Consider the following 21447-nt stretch of genomic DNA (forward strand, 5'->3'; position numbering starts at 1 on the left):
TACAGAGTGTGGTGGATGGAGTTAATGAGGATAAGCACTTGATTCACTTTCGGCTATTCAGTCCTATTACTGCCCCGAAGGGATAAAATGAGGTCCAAATACATTTGATTGATTCTCATGGGATGATTATGCCGCTCAGCAACAAATAGGCTGCAGATAAAATATAACAAAAAATATAAAATAAGATTTACAAAGAAAAAACTTTGAAGATAGTGATCCTAGCATGTGCAAAAATATCTCAGCTAGACATATTCATTTTATTCAATGTGAGCAATATATTTACATAAATGTGCACTATAATATTTACATGATATGTGCAGCTTTATCAGGCACTGATTAACACAGTGTGGAAAAAAGAGCAGACCAAGAACAGAGTGAAACTGAAGACCCCTGCCTTACATTGATGCTCAAATCTGAATGCAACTCACACCTAATATAACTCATACTGAAGATCATTATTTCCATCATAAATGGACTGTACGGGGACTACATGCAAAACAATTACAGAGTTTAGGCCTATGTCTACATTTTTTACTTTCTCTTTCTCACACACACACACACACACACACACACACACACACACACACACACACACACACACACACACGCACTCTCCATGCCTTTGTGGTGCTGAAACATAATTTATACTATGTCATTTCACTCAATCCCTGAAGAAGACCTTAGTTACTCAGGTCTTCAGGGATTTGGTGTGTTTACCTGGGACACATAATGGCAGTCTATCATGGGGACAAGACAGTATTAGCAGGACATAACCAAGATCTCCACATTAATGGTCAAAAACCCCCTAACTCCACTTGAGCTGGATTTGGGTAAAGTGATGATAATGTAAGGACAGTATTGTGTTGCTGTTTTTTTTTCCACTATCTGAAAAGTTAATATTTTGGACATATCTGGTTTCTGCCCGACAGCAGAAATATGCATTGTTAATCCCAGTTGTAAATGGTGCCTCCGTCTCCCCCCTGCAGGTGAAGTTGAGTCAGTTGTGTGAGCAGGACAAGACCCTGCAGGAACTGGAAGCAAATATCAGCTCCTTAAAGGAAGACAAGGTACACAATGTTAAGCTGCAGTGATGTGGACCACACTTTAATAGTTTTATAAAAAAAAATTCCCCATGAATGTCTCATACCTCCTCTGACTCCTGTGTGACTTGCTGTCAGGATAAGCTGGAGAGCGTGCTGGACGTGTCCCACCAGCAGATGGAGCAGTACCAGGACCAGCCTGCCCACAGCCAGAAGATAGCCTACCAGCAGAGACTGCTGCAGGAAGACCTGGTCGCCATCAGAGCTCAGATCTCACGCGTCTCCACGGTAGGTGATTTCTGGTATATACAGTGTGTCATGTGTGTATGTGTGTGTTGCTAGGAGCACCTACAGTAGTGCTCCATTAGTGCTCATATCTCACACCATCTGTAGTTCTTTCTTTCTTTCTTTCTTTCTTTCTGTATTTGTACATTTTCCCCCTTTTTCTCCCAATATGGTTGTTATGCTACTTCCCCACACACTTACGGTGTACAGGCTAGTTCTGTAGACTGGTTGATCCTAGGGATGGAAACCACTATGCCTCCTCCGATTTCATTTTAATATTCTGTATTTAGTTTACATTCCATGTCATGAAAATGCTTCTGATGTATGAGGGATTGGCAGTTAACCCATTAAGACCTGGAACGCATCTGTGTCACTTTAGATTTCGTTGGCTATTCAAAAATAGCAGATATACAAGCTCATAGCGCGGCACCGAGTGTCGCGCTATGAGCTTGTAGATCTGCTATTTTTGAAAAAGATTGAAAAAAAAATGTTTTAGATTTTTTTCAAAAAACTGTTAGGATTTAGAAAAGAAGAAAGAAGGATTTTTAAGAATCGCCTCAGGTCTTAATGGGTAAAAAAAAAACAGCATTGCAATGAGGTATAATGTCAGAACATTTGATAAGACTTGTATCATCCTTTAGGAGATGTCACGGGCCTGGGAAGAGTACGGTGCTCTGGAGAGCTCTGTGGAGCAGCTCAGGAGGGCTCTGCAGGCCCAGATGAATAACAGTACCGCTTCACAGGTAAGACACACTACTCTCCAATCAACTTCTGGGAAAGATTTTGAGCACAACTTTGGATAGTGTACACGATAAAACCATCAGTGGTAATTTAACTCTTAAGAGTTACAAATGGATAATTTAACGCTGGGAATGTTTTTGACACAAATGGTAGTCATGTGTTGGGCTCCTGCATTTTTTGCTCAATTTGGCGAAAACGTCTCATTTAAATGTTGAATCTTAATCATAACCTAACCTTTGTGCCTTCAATGTTATGTAGAGTACCATGTGTTTTTCATCCTGTCTTTGTGCTCTTCCCTGCATAAGAACTTTCCTCATTGAATTTGAAATTAAAAAATATTACGTTGTGCATGCTTGCATACCACTTTTCATTGTGATCATGTAATTGACTGCTTTGTGGGCTATTTAATGTGTGTGTGTGTGTGTGTGTGTGTGTGTGTGTGTGTGTGTGTGTGTGTGTGTGTGTGTGTGTGTGTGTGTGTGTGTGTGTGTGTGTGTGTGTGTGTGTGTGTGTGTGTGTGTGTGTGTGTGTGTGTGTGTGTGCGTGCGCGCGTGTGTGTGTGTCACCTCAGCAGGAGAAAGCCCAAATTAAGCGCGAGTTGTGGAGGATTGAGGACGTGATGGGCGGGTTGAGTGCCAGCAAAGCAAACTACAAAATCACGATCAGCTCCGTCCACAACCCAGGTAGGAAGAACGGCAATAATACCCTCTGGGATCATCAAGGGCTGTCCACACCTAGAACAATAACTACACGCATAACTATAAATATGTTGTTTTAAAACCCCACCCCACAACTTTAACAGCAACGACAGGGTTGTAGTGGTATCGTTTTAAAATTCTTTAAAAATAACAATATTCTGGGTGGCTAAGCACAGATCTAGACGCGTGTCATATTATCTAACACATGATCTGTTGCATGTCATACCCTCTCTCTAAGAGAGGAAACTAGTGCCTTCAGTGTCGGACTCAGCAGTGCCTTCTCAGAGCGCCAAGCTCCAGCCCCCTCATCGCAGCTCCCAGACGCTGCCTCACAGCACCGTGCCAAAGTGGGTGAGTGTCCAGGGCTATTTTCAGCTATACTTCAACAATCCAAATCAATCTGCACTTTAAACTGCAAAATGATAATGTAACACTGACATGAACTGAAATGAACGATGGCTTCCTGGAAGGTAGGAACATGTGTATGAAAATATTAAATTATTATATGTTTTTTTGTACAGGCTGAGGAAAGCGCCCCACCCAGGCCGCCTCTGCCCCGCCTCTATGACTATGAAGACACGCCCCCTGTGATCCCACCGCTCCCCAAAGAGGCGTCAGTCATTCGCCACACATCAGTACGTGGCCTCAAGAGACAGTCAGATGAGAGGAAGAGAGACAGAGAAACTGGGCAGGGTGTTGTTAATGGAGACTGTAAGGTATGCTGATATTTACGTAGGTACACTAGTGCAGTACTGTACCTCTGGTCTGCGTGTAGAAAATTATGCTATTATGATCAATAATATAGAGAGATAGTTTTGATGTTTAGGACAAACTCTGGGCATGTGCAGATGTACTGCTCTTGGCAAGTATATAAACTGGAATTAACCTAACACAGGGTTCCCACACATTTTTTACAATGACTTTTCAAAGCTTTTCCATAACTTTTCCAAAGTATTTTCCCCCATTTCCAGGCCTACAGCAATCATACGGTGCAATAATGAGGCTATATACACCAGTGTGCTATCAATGCTCCAAGACGTATCACGGTGCAACATGTTGTTAGCATACAATCTATTATTTTTGTCACGTGACATCCTGTATACATTAGGCCGCACTCACGCAGCTCATGCAGTGCAGCACTGCATTTTAACATGTTATATATTTCACGTAATGTTATGTTTTTATGAACAAAATCAATAGCCAAAAACATGTATATCCAATCATTTTACAAAAACATTTGATTAATATCAAACCTTTTCCTGACCTGGAAAACTGTTTTTCAAACTAAACATTGGCAGGAATTTCATGACAGTGGGAACCCTGTGCTAACACTGTTGTTTACAAAAGGGAAAGGGAAAGGGACCTTTGGGTGTGAAAACAACATATCGCCAATAGACACACACGTTTAACACAAGCCTTTAACCTGTCTTTTTTCACTGGCAGGTGGAGTTGCGGTCGTACCTGAGTGAACCAGAGCTGCCTGGCTTGGGCCGCAGCAACACAGGGTCTGAAATGAACTACCAGACTCTCCCTAGCAAAGGTACGTCTACACCACTGATACATTAACCCTACATGTTATGTACCTGGACTGACAGGTTTAGCACACCATGCTAAAACGTATGGGACTGACTGTGTAGAAAGTGTCAAGACGCTCACCCATTGTTTTTAAGGGATGCAGTTGTCACAAGTGGGCGTGCAAAAACTTGTTGATGCGTCTTTAAGATTTATATTTTTGAGAGTTGACGCGGGGCACAGACCACGAAAATATATATTTTGTGGTCTTTTGAGAACAAAAACAAAGCACCATCAATAATGAACAAAATATACAATAGAATATACACAACAATATACACCTTCAACAAAGTTTGCATTATGCAGGACAAAGGTAATAATAAGAATACACACAGTAACCATGTCAGATCCTATACTGTCCTTTTACTGTAATGAGCTATTGTCACTTCAAAGCTGTTTAAACTATCGAACGAGCCGAGCGACCATTGTGTGCCTGTTATATTTAACAGAAGTTAAAGCATTTTCCAACTCAAGTGCTGCTAATTACTACTATGACTGATACTATGCACTCACTATACGTAGTACTACTACTATAGCAGTGGTTCTCAACTTTTTCAGGCTGTGACCCCCCAAAATAATCATATTTGAACTGGGGACCCGCCACCCTGACAAGCTCTTGGAATTGAGGCATTACATTTAGTTTGACTCTGTTTCACAGATAAATATTGTGAAATAGCAGATCAACGCCTCGCGTTGCGAGGCATTGTGAGCTTGGAGATCTGCTATTTCCATTTTTTTTGCCTCTTTCTTATATAATTTGAACATTTTGCCTATGTTTGACCATTTTCATTGTATAGTTTGTTGATTACGATTGAAGCAGTAATGATCTTTTTTTTTTTTTTGTTATTAGAAAGGTCGTAAAAGTCCTTAAATTGTCACTTCACTGTCATCTGGGGACCCACCCCAAAATCATTTGGGGACCCCCCCCATAGGTTGAGAACCAATGTACTAATAGTACTATCATGATTCCCACTCCACACTGTGTGTTATCTGTCCAGGTCTGTCCGGCTCCTCGTCTCGATTGAACCAGCCCAGTTCCGTCTCCTCTTACGTCACCTTAAGGCGGGGGGTCCCTGGGGGGTCCATAACCAGGGTGAGTCACCACTAGGGCTGAAATGATCCATTATCAACCTGAACCTACCCATTATTTTATCCATTACTTTTTTAGATTAAATGAATAATCATGAAGCGTGTATTTTGGGATGATTTAAAAACTAATTATGTATCAACAAATCAACATGAAAATAAGTAATAATATACAATGGTGTAAAATCCAATCTGCAACCGCACACACAACATGTTGTTAGCTTATAGATCTGCTACTTTCAGTATTTATGAAAATCAATTATTTTATTGAAATCACTGTTTTTGTTGCCAGGTCTATAAGTTGCACTGCAGTATATGTCAGTGTCCTCACTTTTCCTCCCATTGTTGTTTCCTCTCCATGCTTCACTGTTCCCCTGCCCCATCTCTTTGTCCACATACATCCATCCATCCATCCATCATCCATCCACACACACACACACACACACACACACACACACACACACACACACACACACACACACACACACACACACACACCACACACACACACACACCCCTCCTGTCCCCTACCCCTCCTGTCCTCCTCACCTCTCTCTGTCCTGACCCTCCTATCCTACATCTGTTTTCCTTCTCATTGTCATCTCTATCTCCCTCCATCTTTCCACTCCTTACCTACCTGTATGTCCATGGTTCTTCGCCTTTTCTCTCCACGTTATTCCTACATTTCTACATCTCTTTCATCTACTCTCTGTCTCCCCACTCCTACCAACCCTTCCACCTTTCCTCTCCTCTCTGCCTGCCTCTCTCCTCCAACCCTCCCTCGGTGTCTTCCTCTTTCTTCAATCTCTCTTTCTCTTTCATTCTCTCCTACTTGCCCGTCTCCCTCTCTCCCAACTGCTCCTTCCTCTTTCTCCCTCCTCTCTGTAACTCTACATCACCCCCCCCCCCCACCAGGAGCGACCCAGGAGTGCCTTGGAGCGCCTGTCCTCTCCCGCTGACTCCCCTCCTCTTCCAGGCGGGGCCCTGGCCCCCGGTGGCCAGCAACAACGTGGCCGCATGACCGCCGAGGAGCAGCTGGAGCGCATGAAGAGGCACCAGAGGGCGCTGGTGCGCGAGCGCAAGCGCAACCTCAGCCAGGGCGAGCGCTCCTCCTGCGCGGGTCTCTCCGTCGTCTCCCAGCGTTCGTCCTCCTCCAGGCTGCCCGCCGGCGCCTCGGACCCGGCACCCTCCTCCGTACGTTACCCCACAGCTCCCAGCAGCAGCAGCACCAGGCACAGGGACACCCAAAGTCACCACCACCATCGCTGCTGCTACACGCCCCAGCCCTCCCCTGCCACATGATAACCTAAAACCGGGACGCTAACATGCTAACTTGTGTGTGTGAGACCAACAAGCTGTTAGCCGCGGGTACTAACCTCGGGCTAAAAGGGTGGCGAGACTGGCTTTGGGCTGGCTAGCTAGCTTGGCTGATGGTGTAAGCTGACGGGGCTTGCGGAGAACTTTGGGAACTAATATGGGAGGAGGGGGGGTCGCCTGGCTAGTTTTGGACTGAGACGGTCACTCCCTGTGTTTTTAGTGGTCGTGTTTTTATTATTTTTTTACGGTGGAAGGGTTAAAGTGAACCCACTTATCACTGCCCTCTTGTGGCACCTCACTGACACAACTCTGAATGTAGATCCACTGAGAAAAGAAGGGAAGCAGAAGTTCCTTGCTCTCCCTTCCTATTTTCTCAAAATATTTAAAGAATATTTTCCCCCCCAGCCGGGGCCCTGTGTTCCTAGCTGTTTCTGCCATGATGTCGGTCGGTAGAACATTTTATCTCGTCACTTCTTTCAGTGGTGAGTTTGGCAAACCTCTGACTGCAGGCCCGTGCTCACTGTAATTAATGAAGTATCTTGGCAATGCAAAAAAAGTATAAAATAGCCTATTATTATGACTCAAATTCTGTGTGATAAATGTCCTTGTATGGCTAAGATAAATGTTTAAATGCCACATAAGCATTATTGTGTTGTAAACACTGTAGGTGTAGGGTCATCTGGTTTGGCTGCAGAAAGTGGTGATTACATTTTGTGAAGCTCAATACTGAAGGAAGTGATGACATTAGGTATTAACCGATCTGCATTATGGCAACTAGGAAAATAGGGCCAGGTTGAAAGAAAAGAATACTTTAATAACAGAAAAATAGAGAAAAACACTGCTGTACATTTACATGCCTTGTACATGTACACTTTTATTTATTTAAAATGGGATATTTTCAGTATACATTTGTATAGTTCTATTTTGTAGAGATTTGGTATATTTAGAGAGCATATAGAGAGAATTAAGGAATATGTCTATAAGATTTTTCAGGTTGAAGATATGAAGAGAGTGGGTAATGCTAATGCTAAAGGCACAAAAATCACAATCTCACCTCCCCGCTTTCTTTTTCCTCAGACGAAATCCAAGTGCCTTGTTTCACTGATGATTCCTTAATTCATTTTGCCTTCATCATAAAATCACCTTCTGATCCACTGGTTTATCAATCACTTTGTGCATGCATTGCTTGCTAATCATAGAATCAGTGTGTGGCAATCGCTAGGTGGGTGTGAGAGTATTACTAAAGAAATATTTATGACATTTTGAATTTCCTTTCATTCTGTTAATTTCGCCCCATACATGCTCATATTAGGACACACATTTCCTATATTTACTCGCTGATTAGTCTAAGATGGCCAGCATGCTTCTTTACCTCATCGAAAACACTGTACAGCGAGCCACAGACCTGTATTGAGGTCATGGTGGTATTTTCATTCATGTAAGATCAGATAATTGGACATTTTAAACAAATAGCTTCATGTTTTCAACAACCTTTGCACCTTATATGAAAATGATGATTGATATCTGTTTTAGGATTAATTCCCCCACTGTAACAATTATCTAGTTAAGAATGAACAACTTAAGTTCAAAATGTCGTACATTTCCTTTTTATATAATAAGGTAGGCTGTAGAGTCCTATGAGAACTAACTCATAACACGCCATCATCCCTTTGTGTTCTGTTTTGTTTGTAACACTGAAGCCTGATTTATACTCCTTTGTACGATGGCGTTGTGCACTAACAATAGCCGATGTACAAGCTCACAATGTGTCGCATGTATGAGCTTGTAGATCGACCCACGCGACATCATCGTACGATGAAGTATAAATTGAGCCTGAGCAATACGCAGTCAATCAACTCCTGCTGCCACCCGACTTCTTTTCTTCTTCATCCTCAAACCATAACAGCCAGAGCATATTCTATATTTATTTAATACATTCATATCAGCAAATAACATGTTTACATTTTCTGCGTTTTCATACTCTTTGTTTTATTAACCAAAATGATATTTTTTATTACTTGACTGTGGTTGATACTTACTGTACACTGCCACAGTGGAAGTTGAAGTATTCCGACAGTATTTGAGTATTTTTTAAACAGCCTATAGTATATGCATAGTTTTACACATCATAGACAGATTGTGGAGGTTGAAGCAACATTGCAGAAACAGTTAATTAGAAATGGCAAAAAAAACGAGATTGACCATTATAGGTTGTGTATTCAATTATTAATATTCATAATGATAAAAAATATATTTATTTTTAAAGTGCTTACACAAACAAAACATTTAAGTCCGAAACTATATATATAGATATGTGTGTTTGTGTATATATATATATATATATCATTTATTTGAATTTATATTTTTTTATAACGGTTTCAAAAGACGATGCTGAATTTAGCATCGCAAGAGCTAGTTCTCAGAGTTAGATCTGTGTAACTGTGCACTACTTAGTTAACATACATTTCAAAAGTAAACTAAGAGTGAGAGTGTACACACGTAACCAAATGGACCTGTACGTGTCCATTAGGTTACATGAGTACACGAATCAGAATTAAATGGACACTCAGGATTTTACTGTAGATTCCAATGTCGAGCATCATAGCAGACCTCTAGTGTTTCTGGTCAATGCAGAGGTCTCAGTGAATAGCAATTCTCAACCTACATCACCCCTTCAGTGCCAGTGTTTCTGCCATATTGCTTTTCCCCATGCACACAGTTTTCAGATCAGTGATAATGAAATAAGCAAAACAAGGAAATAGCTCAGTAGAGGGGTAGCATTAAATTAGTCGAGCACTTAGACAAACTGAACTGCTAATCACCACTTAACTCTAATGTAATCGGGAAGCAACACACAACTTATCCTGAGCGTCTGTAACTTTTCTATCATGTAGAGAACTGCGCTCAACAATAAAGAGTTCCTGCTTCTGAATGTCCTCTGGCTGTGTTTTTCCTATCTTTATTGGCAGAGGGTTTGATGACTATTATGCATGCACGTTTTTCTATGTTTTTTTCCTAACCACTGAAACCGTACAACAGTATATACTGTACTTCCTTGGCTGGGGTCCCTCAGGGTTCTATAATTGTTCCCCTCCTTTTTCCTCTCTACACCAAATCTCTTTGCTGAAAATAGCCGATCTACAAGCTCACACAACGTGTTGAGCTTGTAGATCTGCCATTTCCGCGGAATGTTTGTCTATTTCTGCCAAATGTTCGCCTATTATGACATGCCCAGAATAGGGATATTAGGGTCCACGTGGTTAAGTGTGTGTGTGTGTGTGTGTGTGTATGTGTGTGTGTGTGTGTGTGTGTGTGTGTGTGTGTGTGTGTGTGTGTGTGTGTGTGTGTGTGTGTGTGTGTGTGTGTGTGTGTGTGTGTGTGTGTGTGTGTGTGTGTGTGCATGTATGTGTTTGTGCTCGTGCTAGTGAGAGATTCGGGTAAAGAGAGGGAGCGTTTGTAACATTTGGGAGACAGACCAGTATAATACATAATTTATGATTACAGAGCAGACTAATGCCCTGCTGACGGTAGTATTTGGTGTCTGTTTTCCTCTTGTCGGTGCTCTAAACATGATATGCCTCAGAATCCCACCAAAATAAGCTCCTCAATCTGTAGGCCAGATTAGAAATGACCACTGTTTATTCCGGTCTTTGTCTCCCTCTAGGGGAATTCAGGAACAATGCAGTCAGACAGAGGAAATGGGGCATTAAAGGACGACTTCACCCATTTTCAACCTATCTTCATATAATAGATTTTCTAGATTAGACTTTCTACTCAGTCTGTTTCTCATAGGAGGGCTGTGGACAGTTCAGAAACCTGTCTACCAGTGACGTCATCGTTAGGAAGGTTTTTCCTTCAATATTAAATTTATTTATTTTTGGGCGGTGAAACCGCCCCTATATGTGAGGTTTGGAAATTGCACCCCCCCCAACCCTGCGCTGTGATTGGCCACCAGTGTACCCCCCTAACCCTGCACCGTGATTGGCCAATCACAGTCTATTCAGGACTGTGATTGGCTAGTGAAACATGATACATGTGCATAGCCCTATAAATAGGACTATGCACTTAAAAATAACACATTTATGTTTTTTTTTTTTTTTTTTCTTTAAGTGAACTTCCATCACTGTGATAACCACTGTGACCACACCGCCCACTTCACACTGGGTGTGATTTTTATTTTTTTAACGTGAGAACAATGGCTTGCTAACTTTCCAGGAATAGAAAGCCTGTAGTTTCCATTAGCTTGGATTCACCATCGATGATGTCACTGGTAGACAGGTTTCTGAACTGTCCACAGACAAAAGTGGTGCCATGTTATAATGAACATTAGAGAGGACCAATTATATGAAGACACGTTGAAAATGGGTGAAGTCCTTTAATGTCTGTATTTTGTCCCAGTGAGAAGACATATACAAACATACTAAAATATGTCAAATTATGACTGTGGTGTGACTCGGGCAGACTTGAGCCCGGCACCGAAGCGGCTCACCAGGCCAGATCCAACGAACCCTCCCCATTTGACTACATTTTATTTCCCTGACTAGAATCCAAAACATCAGAATAGAGCCCTCATCTGTTTTTTTGTTCTCTTTTGCATGGGACAAATAAAAATGTATTTATATGTAATCATATTCTTTATTAATAAATATAAAATTATATAATCATATAATAATAATAATAATAATAATAATAATAATAGATTTTATTTGTAACGCACTTTATATTTGACACAAATCTCAAAGTGCTACATTGCATAAACGTCAAGAAAGAAAAGTTAAAATTAAAATAATTAAATGATTAAAATTCAGATCAATGGTACTAGACCCCCAACTAGACCCCCAACTATACACAGCTTGTGTGTTTAAAAACACACAAGGCATCAATAAGTCCATCTAGGCAAATGCTTTATTAAAAAGAAAGGTTTTTACATATACAGTATGTATACTTGGAGCCCTATTTTGCGCCCAAGTCGCCTTACCCACTATTTGGGGATTTAGCATGGCGCAAGGGGCGTTCCCGTGGCCAAGTTGCTATCTTCCGACACCAGCCTCATCCCTAAATCACCTGTGCTACCCGTTACATTATGCATAGGTGTGGTTTGGGCGTTACATTAATAAAACCAATCAGCGTGCCAGATGCCATTGCCTTTAAGAGAGGCCGTTATGCCCAGTGCAATCTTACGCTCTCTCCCTCTCTGCCCATGGAAGAGCAATGTTGCCTTGGAATAAAATGATATTTGATACACAGAATTATCACTCACACACTGGTTATAGAGAACTTTAAATTACAGCAATCGCTTGTGTTCTGGATTAATTAAACTGAATCTGGTGTGGTTATAGCAAACACAGATCAAGACATTTTATTTGTCTTTGATAAGCCTAACTGAAAACCGCTGATAAAAACACAATTTATTGACACAAGGAATTAACACTTTTGTGGATTCCAGTAAAATTGTAATGACAATCACAATCACTTAATTCAGAAGTGTTGCGCTGTTTAACTCTGCTGCCGCACTGATGCGCTTATAATGTCGGACATTACCCGACGTTTGCTTCATAAACTCTAGCCTTAGATTGCCTTTCAATGAAATATATGATAGACATAAGTATCACGTAGAACGTAGAACGTAGTCGGCGTAATGTATAGCGGGTAGTGCGGCCTTAAGATACCTTTTGGGGACAGCGCCAGGTGCCTTGTGCGTAATTAACGGGTATACAGCGGATAGTGCCAAGGGATAGTGCAGGACGGAAAATAGGGCCCATAATCTTCAAATTAAGAAAACACACATTGTTGCAGTAAAATCTTTGTCATTCTCATCTGGCTAGCTGTGTAAGGGCACGGTACAAATTAAATATTCGCCTCCCATTCACTTCCATTCTAGCCAATAAAACATTCACTTCCAGTGGCAAAGCATCTTCACATCTTCCTTCCTTTTGGTGAACTTTGACCAGGTCTACGCCAATAGCAATGGTGGTTTTACCGACTTGGCTGTCATTGGATGTAGTTTTCGCTTTGAGCTAAGATGGGGAAGATAACAATAAGAAAAAGTCAAATGGACTACAAACGTACGTCACATTCTGTCACCGCCTATATTCAGCACAACAAGATTGGACTTTCGCCTCGGCAGGCGATGGTCATTCACCTGCATTTGCGTGTGTGACCGTGCCCTAAGCCAGTGGTTCTCAAAATGGGGTCTGGGGACCCCCAGGGGTCCTTGAGGGAGTTCCAGGGTGTCCCCAGCATAATTACTTAATATAGCATCACAATCATTTTAACCACTTTAACCATATTTTATATTTTGGCTGTTCAAAAAATAGCAGATCTACAAGCTCACAGTAAATCTGCTAGTTTTGAAAAATCTTGAACATTTTTGAACATTTTGGAAGAATTAAAGCACACTTTTAACACAAATCGTGTGGGGGTCCTTGACATGAAAAAGTTTGAGAATCACTGCCCTAATCAGACTCACTGGGACCACCTCCCCAGGTCTTTGATGGGCCGTGGCGGGAGGGAGGAGCCTATCAGCTTGAGGAGCGCCTGGGGGCGGAGGGCCAGAGCGATGAGGGGCGGGGCCAGATGAAGGACAGGCAGAGGATCCCATCGGACCAGTGGGTGACGGCGACAGCCACGCCCCTTAGAGAAGTGGACGTGGAGCCAGATGAATATGACCTGGACTTCAGCCTAGAGGTATGGAGGTGAAAGTAAAATTCTGGAATTCAAAATGTACTTGAGTAAAAGTACAAAAGTATTGGTTTCAAAATGTACTTACAGTACCAATAGTAGAAAGTAGTCATTATGCAGAATGTCCCACAATCTTTTGTGAGCTTGTAAATCGGCTATTTTCTGAAATTTTGGCTGAAATGTATCTACACCCAGAATTATATTTCTTTATTTATATATATCTTTTGCCATTTTCATAAATTCTTAATGGTGACACTTACGTGATCTATATTTATATCGCTCATTTGCACATCACGTCACAGTTTGGGTCAATTCACCTTGTTGTGAATGTACACTTAATTGCCACCTGTTCCGACCATGCATTGTCCAACTGCTTCCAGCTGGGAAGGCCCAGGAAGGTCCCCATCCCTGAGCGCTACGTGGAATCTGACCCCGAGGAGCCCCTGAGCCAGGAGGAGTTGGACGAGCGTTCCCGCAAGGCCCAACGCATGAGGAGCCTCCTGGCTAAATCCAGGTACTTTAAGAAAAACATTTAGTGTACACATTTACATCTGTGCACAAGTCCATTTGGTTCCATTTGTACACTCTCAAGAGTTAAAAATGGATACATTAACACAAGGATTTTACTGCGCACTCCAGAGAACAGGGGAAATACATTTATATTATATGCTTTTATTTTGCCATCATGCAGCATATTGTCGTTTTAGTAAGCAAACAGGAAAAAAAGAAACCCAGACAGACAGACAGACAGACAGATAGATAGATAAACAGATGGATAGGTGAATGGGAATTAATAGAATCCTGTTGAATTTTAAAAGTTGATATTTGGTTTCATTTTGTGTGTGTGTGTGTGTGTGTGTGTGTGTGTGTGTGTGTGTGTGTGTGTGTGTGTGTGTGTGTGTGTGTGTGTGTGTGTGTGTGTGTGTGTGTGCGTGTGTCAGTGCGCAGAACTTCCAGATGTCATCGGGACAGTGGGTTCCTGTGGACTTCAGTGAGTTGGACTCAGTTGTACAACAACAGGAGAGAATCATGACAGTGTCTCACGCCCTGGCCTCAGAGGCCTCACGCAAGAGCAAGCTGGTGGCAGGTTAGAGCCCGCGCACACGCACACGCACACGCACACACACACACACACACACACACACACACACACACACACACACACACACACACACACACACACACACACACACACTTATAGTGAGCATCAGCTGCAATTTGGTTGCCCTCATTAATTTAGATTATGGTGATGATCATGTGACACCACAAGCAGGGCCACTCATCACTTGACAGAATGTGGGAATCACATGGTAGGAGTGCTATTGTACATCAGCCTGGTAACAGATGTATTGTCGTCGTTGCTGTCCCTGGTATGTGTGCAGGAAGCGAGTGGCTGTGGAGACGGTGAACACATGCAGGTAAACCTCTCCACTTCCCCTCGTGGATGGACGGTGTTAGCTCCTTGGGTGGTGTTGTCTTAGTTCATGAAAACACATTAGTGGAGTGTAACTCCAACCATTACTGGATAAAGAAAGTGACTACATATAAGTCACTTATTCACAGCATGCTCGGTCAAATGGACCTTCATCAGGCATCCAATGATGAAGTTCACCGAAATGCTGTGAATAAGAAGAATAAATTGTGGTTATTCTTTGGTGTGCAGATATCTCTCCTCTTTTGGTGTTGTGCTGGTTTCCTGAGTGGTGTTGTGTTGTTTCCTGGGTGGTGTTGTGTTGTTTTATGGGTGGTGTTGTGTTGTTTCCTGGGTGGTGTTTAGTTGTTTCATGGGTGGTGTTGTGTTGTTTCATGGGTGGTGTTGTGTTGTTTCATGGGTGGTGTTGTGTTGTTTTCCTCAGTGGTATTATGTTGGTTCCATAGGTGGTGTTGTGTTGTTTCATGGGTGGTGTTGCTTTCCAGGGTGGTGTTAGCTTCGGTAGTGTACTTTCCTGGGAGCTGTTACAACCGTAATACCAGTGTACCAAGGAAGACTAGCTGACTTTCAAATGTCTTATAATTGGGGTGCCAATGGCCTAGTGGTTAAGGCACATACCACAGATAGGCTCTAACGTAGCCTGACAGTGAGTCGCAGATTAAATTCCCGAGCCTGGCGGCCTTCATGGTCAGTATCATGTCAGTATCGTGTCACTGTCATGTCAGTATCGTGTCAGTATCGTGTCAGTATCATGTCAGTATCGTGTCACTGTCATGTCAGTATCGTGTCAGTATCGTGTCAGTATCGTGTCACTGTCATGTCAGTATCGTGTCACTGTCGTGTCAGTATCGTGTCACTGTCGTGTCAGTATCGTGTCAGTATCGTGTCACTGTCGTGTCAGTATCATGGTCAGTATCATTGTCAGTGTCATGGTCAGTATCATGGTCAGTGTCATGGTCAGTATCATGTCACTGTCGTGTCAGTATCATGGTCAGTATCATGGTCAGTATCATGTCAGTATCATGGTCAGTATCATGGTCAGTATCATGTCAGTATCATGGTCAGTATCATGGTCAGTATCATGGTCAGTATCATGTCAGTATCATGGTCAGTATCATGGTCAGTATCATGTCAGTATCATGTCAGTATTGTGTCAGTATCATGGTCAGTATCATGGTCAGTATCATGTCAGTATCATGGTCAGAATCATGTCACATGATACTGCCATGTCTGGTCCGGGCCTCACCAGGGGTCCAAAAACAGGGTCTGCAACTCTGAGAGTGTACAAATGTAACGTAATGTGTTTTTTTTTAATCTTTGGAACCCCAATCTACCCTGTAAAATTATCAGTGTTAATTTAACTCTGAGAGTGTACGAATGAAACCAAAAGGACATGTAAAGGTCTATTTGGTTCCATTTGAACACTCTCAGCGTTACGTTACAGACCCGTGGGTCCATTTGGACCCACTGGACATTAAGAACCAGTGATGTAGACAATGTGAATTCAACTTCCAGGGTCCTTGGATTACTTTAAGAGTAGGCCACTATGGCTCAAGTGATATTGATATTGACCACTATAAGACTAAAATGTAACATCCAAATGTGTTTTGTTTTCATTTATCTTTTAGCCAAAGCTGCCTCTGAGCGCTGACCCAAAGAAAAGGATCACTGTGCCAACCATGATGTTGAAGGGACACACCGACATAACTGTGTGACAGAAAGAGAAAGGAACCAAACATTGTTTTAATACTAGGGGGTGACATACCTAAAGGACCACTTCACCCATTTTCAACCTATCTTCATATAAACAAAGCCCTCCTCACTAATGCTCATAATTATAAGATGGTACCAATTCTGTCAACTCTGTCTCTGTCTCAGAAGAGGGTTGTGGACAGTTCAGAAACCTGCCTACCAATGGCATCATTTCTATTCTATTTCAGCATGCTGAACTTCCCATAGCCCACCAATAAGACACAGAGTGAGTTGTAGTGAGCAAGGAGCATTAGTAAGGACCAATAATATGAAGAATAGGTTGAAAATGGGTGACGCGCTCCTCTAACAAGGAAGCAACAACAAAACCCTGTTTGTAAAATGAAACCAAAGTGTGTAAATCATAGTGTTGAAACTGAATGCAGATGTTTGTCTGCTTCTGCACTTCCGTTGACATTGACATTGGGTGATTTATAACACTGAACAACCTTTACCTTCAGCCGCTGTGTCACGTATGGTTGCTATTTTTGTGAGTGAACTAATGACTGACACATTTAAAGCCAATGATTATATTTCAGGACAGCAATGAATATGTTCATACATAGCCTTGAAACCTGTATTTATGATAATATATTTTTGTTTGATGTTCATACACCAGATTGTATGTTTTTTGTAGCTTAACACTGCCATGAAATGCAAGGATTTTCCCTGTCAACATAATGTTATTATGCATAATACACTTACAGTAATAATTCAAGCACAAACAAATAATGTTGACGCTATTGAAAATAAAAGATTTTAACAGAATATTTCTTCCTCCCTGGCTGGTTCTTTCACACTTGGACATACAGTAAGATATGCTTGTGTGGTATTCAACTCTAGCTAGCTAGCTTTCTATTGTAATTGTATTCTTGCTCTGTAAAGCACTTTGAGCTGCATTTCATGTCATGAAAGGTGCTATACAAATAAAGTTTATTATTATTATTATTATTCTATCTGTACCGACTAGAAGTTAAGTTTCTTGAATGAAATTAGGACCTATATTTGTGTTAGGAAGTAATGTGGATACTTGGAGCTATTTATATACTGTAAACTAACAAAAAAAATCAACCCAGAGGACCTATGGTGGTTTCTTATGCTACCTCTGGTGTGAATCAGGTCAATAATAATACTAACATTCTATTTTAATCCTGAATGAAAACCACTGACCATATAAACAAAAACACAGCCATACCTAGTGGTCAGCTGACATTTTACAAAATCAAAACAATTAATAAAGTAAATGAGTCCAATCTATAGGGACATTTCCCCTACATACAGCATAAATATGATATGCCATATTTTTGTTCACCATCTTTCATCTTGGGAAGATAAGAGAAAAAAAATAACGTACTATGTATTGTTGCAAAGAAATATCATAAAGCATAGTAAATTAATGGAATACTCTAGTGGTTCTCAAAGTGGGGTCAGGGGGTACTTATATTAATATGCCATTCATTTGCCATTGCATTTTTGCCTTTTCTAGTCAAATGTATTCATATAATTATTATTAATATATTTATTTAAGTATATAAATAAATTAAGTATTTTGGTCTCATGTTGTTGCCACGACACCTGCTGGCTGAAAAAAGGGTGCAGGGCTTTATAAACGGCACTGACAACATAATTTATTCATGGCATATTTTTATTGATGTGGATTTTGTCAGCACCTGGCTGTAATTACCTTATTTCTGGCATACAGGTTGGGAAAAGCCATCTAAACAGTTTCTTTCCTTTCAATAAATTTTTCTTTTTTCAACAGACATATTGAACAGACATAGAGCACCGAAGTCCTGACGTGACTCGTTCATCCCCAGGTTTGCGGAAGTAATTTCTCTATGGAGAATAACATTGGGTCATCTTAGAATCGTCTCATATAAGAATTGTGGTCCAAAAATAAACACCGCGTGTCGGCGTTATTGTCAGGGAGGGGGTTCTGTATCGTTTATGATAGTCAGTCACTTATATTTGATACAGTCTGTTTCTGGCGAAAATGTAACTAATTCGGCGGAAGTAACATTAGCGTTTTCTCACCGTCAGTTGATGCTTCATATCCATAAGAGTCAACACGCCGGGGTCATTTGATTATTTTTGGAACACAGTTCTTATTTGACGCGATATTAAATACGTCTATGGGATTCAGAACGGGGGTGGAAAACTGCGAACCAGGTAGACAAACAAATGATGTGTAAATGACGTCAGACTTCGGCGGTCGAGTCGGACCTCACTAGTTGCAAAAACACATCAAAAACTGTAGATACAACGTTACGCCCATATGCCGTGCATACGCCGTCCAGTCAGACCAGTCAGACCTAATTAAAGTCAGCTGCGTTGCAAAAACACCATAAAAAAGACGTCCGTATGTATGTACTACGTCCATACAACGTCCAAGAAGAGGTAGACCTCATCGCTAAAAGACGTGATGGGATTACTGAAAATGAATTAAGAATTTATGCTTCCCCTCCCTCTAAATCAATATGATTTCTATTAACTACCATAAAGAACAGAATGTAAAGCAGGCTAAAATAAAATAAAGGACATTAGCTGTTATTATTATTATTAAACATTGATAAACTACATAAACACACTGATGTAAATACATTTGACTAAAAGGCCTGTTGAAGACCCCTAACCTAGTGTAAAAATGATTTAAAATCTGAAATACATTCTACACCCATATCCTCAGGCAGATAGTGTCTGCTGATGGACATTAGATGGCGTCCAAACAGGAGTTCTTAGTCTTTTTAGTCAGTCTGTCCAAAAAGAGGGTTAAACACTCAATCAAACACACCCCAAACACACCTGCACGAAACGTCCTTTTAAAAGCTGTTTATTTAACATGTGACGGATGTCAACACAACAATCTGAAGGGAACAACAAACACTTCAGTTAAAATAAGGTGACCGTTATTTAAAAATGATTACGCAACAAAAACAGAACGATTGATGGAGTAATAACCAAGAATTAAACATGACAACAAAATACAATAATTATGGGTCATCAACCAACTGTAATCACAAAGAGACACAAGACACAATTAAGGGAACATCTTTATGTATCAGCTAACAGTATGGAAACCGTATAAGGCTATAAATATGATTTGTAATCAAACTGTACAATTTATTCAGTTAAATACAAAAATGTACCAGTCTGGTATTCACACTGTCAAAAAATTATATATTTAGAGATTAAGCATCATTAGAATAATCTCATTGCATTTATATACAAATTGTAAATTATCAATACAAATAATCAGTTTTCTTCCCCTACATATTCATAATCACACAGGGAGATATGTTTGTCACGGTCAAGTCCTGACAGGAGTAGGCCTACTGTGTATTGTCAGGGGGGAAAAAAACCTTTTAAGAACAACACAATACTGCCTCATTAAAGTTGGTGGTGACTTTATGCATTGTCAGATACTTGAATGTGTCCTTCAAGTGGAGTTAGGAGGTTTTTGACCATTCATGTTTTTCCATCTGACTTTGTCATTCTAATCAATGATGGAAAAAACAGCAGATAGGTGGTTTGACCGACAGTTTGAGGATACAATGGAGGTTTAGTCTTTAAGCACTTTTTAATACTTTTCATTGGTTCAATATTTGTAAAACCCACACACAGACATAAAGGGTGTTCAATAGCACTGATTTATGAAAAAAAAAAAAAAGTAGAAAAAATTAGATAGCTGGTTTCTGCCCGATAGAGACATTATGGTATGTATGAATGGTACTGCATTATAAAATACAACACATTAATACAAATGGCTTACAAGGCCACTGTGGGCTGATGGCTAGATAATGATTCTATGGTGACAGCCCAGAACAGAAATCTCACGAGTTCAATTCCCAAGACAGCTAGTTTATCTATCCTGGCAATGTTTCTTTGCCACAGTACCTCTAGTACGGCTGGCTTTATATCCTACCAGGACCTCATGTACTGCTGGCTTTATATCCTACCAGGACCTCTATCCTACCAGGACCACTTAAACCCTCGATATACACAGTGAAACGGACCTGAGTTGCAACTGTACTTGTCTGCTCTCGTTTCCTTTTACACCAAATCTCTTTGTCGGAAATAGCTGATCTCCAAGCTCACAACGCGTCGCATTTGACACGCCCCCCTGCCCACCCCTGACGCGTGGGCAAGATGGAGCCATCCGCCGTTCTAGAACCATGTGACGGTATGCCAGGCTCCGCTGTGAAGTCATCACCTGGAGCAGCTCTGAGAGAGAGAGAGAGAGAGAGAGAGAGAGAGAGAGAGAGAGAGAGAGAGAGAGAGAGAGAGAGAGAGAGAGAGAGAGAGAGAGAGAGAGAGAGAGAGAGAGAGAGAGAGAGAATTATTAAAAGTTGAAAAGCTAACGTTCTTCAACATAGTTAAATGAAAATGTATTTTAAGTTAACTAGCAGGGGTTCTCAAAGTGGGGTCCAGGGACCCTCAGGGTTCCTTGAGGGGGCTACAATTAAAATGGACTCTTACATGTTTGTAACTCTTGAAGCGTACAAATACAACAAAATGGACCATTTGGTTCCATTTGTACACTCTCAGAATTATGGGGGTCTTTGAAATGAAAACGTCTGAGAACCACTGGTCTAGAGGGGTAGTCGACTCCATAGATCATGGTACTAAGTTTTAGACCTGAGGCCCATTCTAAAATAAATCCATTTCAGCCCTAGACGTTTCGGCTATCTCCATACATGGAGTTCCGGGAGGGGGGTCTCTGAGGTCAGAGCTATACATGTATAGCCGTCTAGGAGATTCTATGATGTCATACTTGGGGAGGTTGGTTATCTCCATCTATGGGAAGGTTAGGATCGCATAGGTCACTAGAGGTCGGGACTGAAGGGGT

General features: G+C 41.2%; 1 protein-coding gene across 10 annotated transcripts in view; it reads left to right on the plus strand.

Annotated features, from left to right (window-relative positions):
- The window catches only part of plekha7a (pleckstrin homology domain containing, family A member 7a), a 176388-nt gene extending 159610 nt beyond the window's left edge, over positions 1-16778 (plus strand). For 7 of the 10 annotated variants that reach the window (XM_080436725.1, XM_080436727.1, XM_080436730.1 and 4 more), the window contains 14 exons: positions 987-1067; positions 1179-1328; positions 1967-2068; positions 2638-2749; positions 3003-3115; positions 3286-3480; positions 4208-4304; positions 5335-5429; positions 6338-6616; positions 13226-13426; positions 13801-13934; positions 14362-14507; positions 14803-14838; positions 16481-16778. In XM_080436725.1, the coding sequence (XP_080292851.1) occupies positions 987-1067; positions 1179-1328; positions 1967-2068; positions 2638-2749; positions 3003-3115; positions 3286-3480; positions 4208-4304; positions 5335-5429; positions 6338-6616; positions 13226-13426; positions 13801-13934; positions 14362-14507; positions 14803-14828 (1731 nt within the window). In that variant the 3' untranslated portion in view covers positions 14829-14838; positions 16481-16778. The remainder of the gene's footprint in view (positions 1-986; positions 1068-1178; positions 1329-1966; positions 2069-2637; positions 2750-3002; positions 3116-3285; positions 3481-4207; positions 4305-5334; positions 5430-6337; positions 6617-13225; positions 13427-13800; positions 13935-14361; positions 14508-14802; positions 14839-16480) is intronic. The other 3 variants (XM_080436733.1, XM_080436729.1, XM_080436728.1) reach the window with 3 other exon arrangements.
- Positions 16779-21447: the final 4669 nt, after the last annotated feature.

The sequence above is a fragment of the Gymnoscopelus braueri genome (assembly GCF_963280865.1).
Source record: "Gymnoscopelus braueri genome assembly, chromosome: 9".
NCBI classification, from domain to species: domain Eukaryota; kingdom Metazoa; phylum Chordata; class Actinopteri; order Myctophiformes; family Myctophidae; genus Gymnoscopelus; species Gymnoscopelus braueri.